The sequence below is a fragment of the Ostrea edulis genome, chromosome 1 (genome assembly GCF_947568905.1).
Source record: "Ostrea edulis chromosome 1, xbOstEdul1.1, whole genome shotgun sequence".
NCBI lineage: Eukaryota > Metazoa > Mollusca > Bivalvia > Ostreida > Ostreidae > Ostrea > Ostrea edulis.
The window spans coordinates 71,375,663-71,385,132 of record NC_079164.1 but is presented as its reverse complement, the minus strand read 5'-3'; the positions used below and the strand labels follow the sequence as shown (position 1 = coordinate 71,385,132).

The 9,470-nt window shown below is 34.8% G+C and overlaps 1 protein-coding gene across 3 annotated transcripts in view; it reads left to right on the top strand.

Moving 5' to 3' along the window:
• The first annotated feature begins 1,891 nt into the window (after positions 1-1,891).
• Positions 1,892-9,470, top strand: part of LOC125683102 (3-keto-steroid reductase/17-beta-hydroxysteroid dehydrogenase 7-like) — a 70,485-nt gene continuing 62,906 nt past the window's right edge. For all 3 annotated transcript variants that reach the window (XM_056159205.1, XM_048923913.2, XM_056159196.1), the window contains exons 1-2: positions 1,892-5,167; positions 7,590-7,799. In XM_056159205.1, coding sequence (XP_056015180.1) covers positions 5,106-5,167; positions 7,590-7,799 — 272 coding nt within the window. In that variant the 5' untranslated portion in view covers positions 1,892-5,105. The remainder of the gene's footprint in view (positions 5,168-7,589; positions 7,800-9,470) is intronic.

The following is a 9,470-nucleotide window of genomic DNA, read 5'->3' as shown; positions in this document are numbered from 1 at the left end:
GTAGCTGAGGCTACTTCCTGAGGTGCACTCCGGCTGTTTACACACATGTGAAAAACACGTGGATTTGAGGGTAGTCTTGTTTGCGGGTAATTTTTTTTTCGAAAATGCCTCGTAGGGTGTTGTTTTTCTGGTGTCGGCAGACGAGATAGGTAAAATAGAACGTGTCTGACTGCGTTATTCGGCATCAATTTTGTAAACTGATTTTTAATGATTTTTTCCCCTCTATAGTAATATATAGTGAAAATAATTACCGGTGTGATACCTGAAGGTAAAGACAGTCGAAAATCTACCCAGAGTTGTGGTTCGTACCTCACCAGAAATTGAGACCAAGGAACGACAACTCTGGGTAACGATCTGTCATCAAGCAAATCATTTAGGTACTCGTTCTAAAGAAATCTTATTTTCATAGAGCACGCCATATTTGAGAAAGTGTGTTTTCATGAAGAGATTACAGATTTTACAATGATGAAAGAATCACATTTTAAATAGCCCATGGAAAAAGTCTTGCAAATAGCTATAACGAATTTTCACGATATTAGGCCTATAATTACCGATATAGCCGTTTCACAAACTGTTTCAGCCCTAGAGAGGTTTCTTTAGTACCCCCCCCCTCCCCTCCCTGCCCCCAGTACAAACATGGTGCTAAATTCGATTTTACATACGACGACGGAACATTGATATCGATGGATTCAAACTTCAAATACTGCATGCGCGAACTAAGGCTTAGACACAGGCACTTGACGTTTTAAAAATCTATGATAAAAAAAAGGTCTTCCTGCAAATATAATATTATGTTTAAAGGAAGACATTGTTTTTATATTATAGATAGTTAAAACGTCAAGTGCCTGTGGGCTTAGATGATCTTAGATCTCTGGCGATGCCGTCAGACGGAGGCCCCTTGTGTATGATTCTAACATATATTACAGGTTTTATTTGCCTGGCTATGGGTTTTGGTTATTCATATTACTGTTCTAATTGTTTCACGAACGCTTCTGATTTTTTTCTTTCGATCCCGCCTGGTTGAATATATGTATTATTTATGGCATTTCTTCCAAAATTCTTAACAGGTACACACATCGTTCTACCGCCAATTTCTAACGTGCGACACAAAACATGTCAAAATAGATAATTTTAGATGTCAATTTGAGTTTCGTTGATGATACAACCCCCTCCCATCCTTCCATTGCTATCAAATCTCGAAATTTGAATAAAAAAGATTATATTGTCTTTTTAAACAGGCATATCCTATGAAGTATTTATAAGATTCAGAAGAGATCCGAGGGTCGACCGCCACTGACACCTCCCTGCAACAGACCAAGTGTAGCAGTCTGCATGCACTATAAATCATCATCATCATCATCATCATCATCATCTTTCAGTTAGTCTGCCTGTGTTTTTTGGCCGGTATTTTGAGTTGGTATTCAGGACCAGCTTAGGGAAAACAACAGAATTGCTAGCTATAAGCCTTTAAGCTCAGCCTCCCGGGCTTGACCCTTTGTGACTACATTTATCTTTGAATATATGATATATAGCTTATTCATTGTTATTACTGTGGATACAGAAGGTACACGGAGTAATTGTAAGTGTGGATGAGTGAATGTAGATTAAGTATAGATGCGTATAAATTACAAAAATAAAACATTTTTAAAAAAACCCACATTGATCATGCAGGGCTAACTAGTGTCTTCGGGTGACTTTCGCAGGCGATAGGACGATAGAAAGCGTGAAGTTAGACTGATAATTTCATGATCACGCACTGATTCGTCTGATTGTTGTTTACTATAGGGTTTAGTTTGTTTAATCTAAGCAAGATCGAGGAAAATATTTATTTCGGGTTTTAGTCGGTTAGTAGATCCAGGTTTCATTATTAACGTTAATGTTATTATTCCTGTTCGTCTGCAAAGCACGAGTTGTGGAAGTAAGTTAATTTTAATTCACCAATATGTGGGGTATATGATCTGTTGTGTACGATGTGTAGACTGTTGAAGCGACAGGAAGGAAGTCAAGGTATGATTTTTGTCCAATTCCTCATCCATGGATGGTATTTTGCCTGTAAACATACACATCCTTTCTAGTTTTTATAAAACACCTCAGGCTCAGCAGGATTCCGACGATCTTGACAAGTTTAGTTTGACATTTTCCGGTGTTTATGATCAAATTATATCAGGACAAAGCTTCGATTTATCATCATTTTTAAAAGTATCAATAATAAGATGTTATGTGTGCAAGTTTATGCATTTATATATGTTGTCTGAATAAAATCAACCGTACTCCATTGGATATTGATTAAGCATTAATGTTGTGCACGGGACTGCAAGCTGTTGGATGGGTGTATACACACCTGTTTTTCTTACAGAAATTTGTGCGAAATATGAAAAAAAAGCAAGAGATGCAAGAGATAGTTGTGGTATTTCTATTTGTTCGCTGTTTACTGTGTAAAACTATCAATCTAATTAAAATTAGATCCTATGATCCGCTCATCTACTATCGCTACATTAGGTGTAGCGATAATAGATGAACGGATCATGGGATCTAATTTAATTAGATTGAGCAAACTATATACCGGGTACATCGCCTATTGGATATTGTTCAATATTGTTTTGCATCTATGTGTCCTGTAGATGTATACTCAAATATTTCTACTGCAGCCATCACTGTAAAAATTTCACAAATCATGCATATTAAATCGCCTAGATTTAAATCTGCATTGTTATTTTTTCTTTATGTGTTACAGTTGTTAACACTCATTAGATATATCATGTTGTAAGAACTTTATTTGAACTCAATCTTACACATTTCATATTAGATAGCATTAACAAAAAGTCTACTTCGTAATTCATAAATCAACCCACAAAAAATATAAAGAATAACTAAAAGTAACATTTGTCATGAATCTTGAGTGAATTCTGCATATATTCTGAAAACATTAAATGTCAAAGGTGAAATTATTTTATGAAAGTTGTAATGAATATAGTGAAATGTAAAAGTGAAGAAAAACTTTTGATCCTTGAGTATTTATTGTCCATTTGGTGGAAGTTCATGATGATGAAGACTGCTTCTAAGACTGTCAGTTTTGCCAAAAGTCCAAACACAAATCTGACATTACTCACAAACTCTATCACTTGATTTAAATGTAATAAGTGTCCAAAAGTTATTACACGAACATACATACCACCACATTAATACCCCCTGTCCTCAATTTTGTCTTTGAATGACATCCATATACACTATATTTGGTGTCTCACCTTTATGCTTAGAGTAGATCGATCCTCATGTGATGTCAGGTTTTTGCAAAAATCTTTATCAAATTGAATTTTGCGCATGATAGAAATTTGATCTTTTTAAGGAATTTTATTCACTGGATGAAATAAAAAAAATATGGTAAACTATTGATTGTGAAAAAGTTTATATTTTCCATAGATAATCAATTATTTATAATAAAAAAATATTGTCAAGGGCAATAACTCTTATGCTGGTATTTCCTCTACGGGTATGTCTATTATACCATGTTTTCCCTAATATCCACAATTAATTTATACATATTTATAATTAATAAGCAGATTTTTTCTAAAACGTTTCCGTATACATGTATTCCTAAGTGAATAATTTCGTCCATAAGAATATGTTTACCGAGGTAATATATAAACCATTCGTTGAGAGAAATCGAACACAAATACAAATACCTTGACCTGTCTCCTGTTGTTTCAACACATCGTGCAGAACAGGGTATATACACCCCGCATGTTTGGGTGATTTAAAAAAAAACCTCTTTTGATACTGTTTTTCACACAGTAATAAAAATCAAGCTGCTTGAAACTGGAATAGCCTATATAGACTATTTTAACGACTGGGAATTTGAACAGAAATAAAAGTAAAATGTAAATATGAAAAATAAATTAATTTTTTGAAAATATATATACATAGGGTATGAACAGTAACGCTTCCCACGAGCACGCTTTTCTTAGCGCTAACGCGCATGAAGTATGCTGGTGTAAATTGTCGCAGTTCATGCTCTCGTTGAATGACTTCTTGCATATTATCCATCGTCGGCTACCCACGGGTGCTTCTCGTTGATTCTCTCCAGGCTCCTAGACGATGTATATTATTAAACGACTGCATAAAGTTAGTAAATCTTCATATAAATATATATATATATATATTGAGAACAATACAACAGCTTTCTTTTTGAGTAAATTTACTCAAAAAGAAAATATGATGCATTGTTCTCAATCCATATGCAATTTAATATACTTCATGTAACTTAATACATGCAAGATGTAATTTTAAATTTTTTGAAAATAACTGCGCATATCCAAATCTTTTGGAGATCCTAGGTGAAAGGGAGATAATTCAATTTATTCTCATCACCTCGATCTATCAACAGGCACCTCAATTGTGTATTATAGAATGCAGGCACCTAAGTATGGATATTACTTACCCCTCCCCCCTTTTGATACTATTTTTTGTGGCAATAATTTCTTTGAAATGTGAATTCCTCGTTTATGTCATGACCCCTCATATTCGTACTCGTTTCACGTTTTTTGTAAACTTTAGAGATTGGCCTTCTATCGGTATAATAAAATACTTCAGGTGCCCGTGGATCTGTCTCACCTGGGTATACCATGTATATTCTATATTTCGTGTAGATGTTGCCGTGTCTTTTTTGTTCTCGTGTATATATAGGCCTAGAAATCATGCTTGTAATATTTGTTATATGCCCCCAGCTGGATTATGCTCGTCAAATGGAGATATTTCTGTATTTCATCATTGACTGTCCCACTTTTATAGGTTAATCATAACCCCCTCGCATGATCGCATAAATTCGTTTTCTGCGATTGGGAGATGACCGATGGGGGATATGAATGAATTACTTTAGCAATACTCCGATGCATGTTGACTTAACGGTTTTTATCAGACCACGAATTAACACATGTACCTGTGACCGTGTCGTACTACCTTATCTAATCAACGGTAACCAATGAATTGACTTTCATTTATCAACAAAAATCGCGCCATATAACAGAAATAGAAAAATTCTCTTTTTCGGATTCAAATATTCTTACTGTGTCCATTTTGCTTTTTATGCCCTACTTTCAATTTTCCCGATGTCTACGACACCTGGACGGAAGAATGAGAAGCTTGTTGCAGTAATCACAGGCGGAAACTCGTAAGTGCCAGAATATTTATTTATAGTGTATTACAATTCTACAGAAAATCAAAATCTTTATTGTTTCTGTTAAGATTATCAGTTTTATTGCCAAAATATTTTAGTAGCTTGGCTAACAACCAACACTCAAACATATTATGTATACAGTAAAATAATATATTTAAAAATGATATATATGTATATCACGCAAGAAAGATTAAATGTTTAGACTTGGCTTATTTTCCTTTTTGACTGACTCTGAAAGCATGCCTGTTGGTAATTGCAACATTTTAAAAATGGTTGTAAAATGGAAACAATAATATATTGGTCGTAAAGGGGAAACAAGCAAATCAAAAGTTAGGGTAACCAGACAGTTGAGCTCAAGGGTGATTAGACTGAGTAGGCCTAGCTAAGTCACCCGAGTCATCTAGATGACATACTGCAATCTGCGTTTGTCTGCCAGCATACATTGTATCTTCACTGTGCATTAATTAACATTTGGCCCTTTTCAACTTTTCTTCTCAGTTACTATAAGTGGCCAGTTTATTTAACAGAACAATTTTTTTTAAATTTCCTGGTCTTTGCCCCTTTTGTAACATGGGACTTGGCCAAAACCTCAACAAAAAAAGGACATTCCTCTTCTGGAAAAATTGTCATAATGAGCCGGGAAGGCCTCTAACAAATTTTATAACCCAAGGGTCAAGGTTATTGACTAGAGTAATATAGACTAATATACCATCCTTCTCACCATCTTGCTTTCCAACTTCCATCAGGCCAAAAAAAAAAAATGTTAGTTTCCACTTTCACCTCAAATTTTTTAATTAAGGGTCGGTAATTAGGTAGTGTTTTTTTTTTTTTTTTGGATTTCATAGGTTTAATTATTTTTTTAACGATTTAGTAACTAGTATTCTAATATGCATAGAATATAGTGATTATCTAGTAATCAAATGAAAGTTATATGATAATCAAAACATTTCTTCCACTGTACTGTAAACAAAAACTGTTTCTGTGTTTTGGAATCTGTCTAGTATTAGTGCATAATAAATAACTTATTAAGTCAATAAATATACTATTGTTGTAGTGATAACATTCGCAAAATCTGTGAGAATGGAAAAAAATGTGTTAGGGTTGGCAGAAATGTTTAGAGTCAGTCGGGAAAGTGGAAATCAACATATTTTTTTTGGCCTCGAGCAATACTTCCTATTGCAAATTCTCATTCTTCCCACATACCATCAGGGAATGAAACACATTACCACCAGGAATTGTGTCTCTCAAAACTCCTGAAACCTTCAGGGAGCAGGTATCCAAGCAAAAATTTTGAAACCTACAGATTTGAAGTTTTTATTTTAAAATTTTTACTTGTGTTCTCTCAATGACAGAATAATCAACCAGATGACTTTGGCCATTATCAGACAGAACCAGAAGGGCTCTGGTGCTAGGAACCTAGGGTGGGGCTCTATATAGACCATGTACATGATGTAATGAAAATGTATTATTTCTTTATAAAAAAAACCCAACTTTCTGATTCATTGCTGTGAAACAATCAAATTAATGCATATTGATGATATCATTGATGCCTATCCTCAAAATTTTGAATTTAAGGCCCTTGGATCAGGGAGTGGATCTGTAATCAGGGAGTGGATCTGTAATCATGTAGTAAGAATCTTTTTCTAAGCTTGACTGTGATGACTCAAAAACACCAAACAACCAAACTGAATGAATACTAATAAAGAACATGAAGAACTCTTCTAAAATTGTGAAATTGTGGCTCTTGGGCCAGGGGTTGGAGAACTCTATGGTTCTTACAGTAAAAATGTGTTAAATCTTTAAAAAATTTGAACTTCTATCAACAAAAATGAGGTGCATAAGTATAGCTTGACTAGTATCTTTATCTGTCTATCCATCCTTTGCCCTTCCACGAACCTGTCAACACTTGGTTGTACACTTGAATATGTAATGGGGAAAAATAACTTTGACACGAGTAGTTAATTTATTTTCACAAGACCTCTGTATGTCGTACCTGACAGTAATGTACATAATAAGTGAAAATGAATACACACAATTTGTAATACAGACATCTGAAGTATGGACACTACTGCCCCCTCCCCCCTCCCCTTCTGAATTTTTTTAGACGACAATTACATAATGGAATTTAGGATGGGATAGACGGGAAATACACACATTTCAGAGAAATTATCATTGCCACAAAACATTCTGGGGGGGGGGGGGGGGGGGGGGTAGTGTCCATGCTTCAGGTCTCTGACTGGTTGGTAATCTAATAAGATGAACATTCAAAGTGACTGTTTTGTCTTAGAATTTATCACCACAGCTGTCCTGCTAAAAGAGTTATGGATAAAAGATAGTATCATGATGGACATTGTGTTGATTGTATAAATGCTTTAGATTTCACTCTTTGTATCTTCAGTGATGATATTCTTTTCAGAGGGGTAGGTCTCACAGCAGCAGAAAGGCTGTTAGATTTGCATAATGGCGATGGGATTGAAATCTGTTTGGTCTGCAGAAACAGAAATAGAGCAGAGGCTGCTAAAAATTCACTTCTGAGATCTAGTCCAAATGCTACAGTAGACATCGTGCTTATGGACACAAGCAGAATTTCCTCTGTTATTAAAGGAGCAAGAGAACTCTGTTTGAAGTAAGTATCGTTAGTACCTGATGATAACATGCAGACATGTACATTTTTCATGACTATTTCATTGGATTTATGCATGTGAAAACAAAACTATGTATTAGCTATTCTGTAAACTTTATATATTTAAAGTCTATATCTAAATTCTCCCATTCAATGAGAGCATGGTTGTTTTTTCCTTGTAAGTTAATTGTTTATAAGATTAATGTGACCATTGAATAAATTCACAGCTTGCCTTTACAGGTAGTAGTAGTAGTAGTATTTTGTTTGTTAGTTATTGATTGTTCGGAAGGGGGGGGGGGGGGTTAATGTTAGATTTTATCTGCAGCAGTCCTTTGACCTTGGAGTTTGACCTACTTTTTGAAAACTTTAACCTTGCTAATAACATTTGAACAGGAAGTGCTAGAGCTTTGATATTTCACATGAGTATTCCTTTTGACAAGACCTTCCCGTGGGTACAAATATTTTTGACCCTGTGACCTTGACCTTGGCCTTTGACCTACTTTTTGAAAACTTTAACTTTGCTAATAACTTTTGAACAGGAAGTGCTAGAGCTTTGATATTTCACATGAGTATTCCTTGTGACAAGACCTTTGCGTGGGTACCAAAATTTTTTAACCTGTAACCTTGACCTTGAAGTTTGACCTACTTTTAAGAAATTTGACATTGGTCATAACTTCTAAATGGTAAATATTAGAACTTTCATATTGCACATGAGCATTTATTGTGACAAGATCTTTCTACTGGTACCAAGGTATTTGTTCTTGTAACATTGGCCATCTTTGGAATTGGCATTATCAGGGGCATTTGTGTTTCAAAAACAGATCTTGTTCACTTAGTTATGGCCCCTGGACTTAGAAAAATAGCATGAATTATCAGGTTTCCAGACTTTTTTTTTGTTATGCTTGCAGATATTCATTTGATATTTTGGTACATTGCTTTTCTATAACAAGTTACAGATCAAGTTTGAATTTGGTCCTGGTCCGTTGATTTTTCACTGAGTTATGGCCCTTGGACTTAGAAAAATAGCATGAACTGTCCGTTTTCCAGACTTTTTTTGGTTGTGCTTGCAGATATTCATTTGATATTGGATACATTGCTTTGCCATAACAATTTACAGATCAGGTTTGAATTTTGTCTTGGTCTGTTGATTTTTCACTAAGTTACGGCCCTTGGACTTAAAAAAGTAGCATGAATTGTTAGTTTACATCCAAGTTTCTTATTTCTGTAAATAAAAGAACTACACTCATTTTGAAAAATGTCTAGCATAGTAATACAGAATTATTCACGATCACCTATAATATTTCACAGTTTATTGACTTGGTTAAAGACCTAAACCTAATTATTCATTTGTCTTTTTTCCTGGTCTAGTCTCTACTTGAATAGTTGTTGATTTCCAACCATTCCTATCCTGGTTCCCCAATTTTCCTTTTACTGTAACCTACATAATGAACTTTGAATATTGTTGTGGTACAGTAAGTTTTGCAACTGGTAGGGGACTATGTATTGCCATGCAATACTCTCAGAATGCTTGTTATCCATCATATAGTTTGCCTCTCCGGGGAGGGGGGGGGGGGTTATTAGTCTTGAAAGGGCAGTTCTAGTTTTATCTGTGCTGGATTTCAATTATGAAAAATATGAGTGCAGAATATGTGTGTATGGGATATGACATATGGC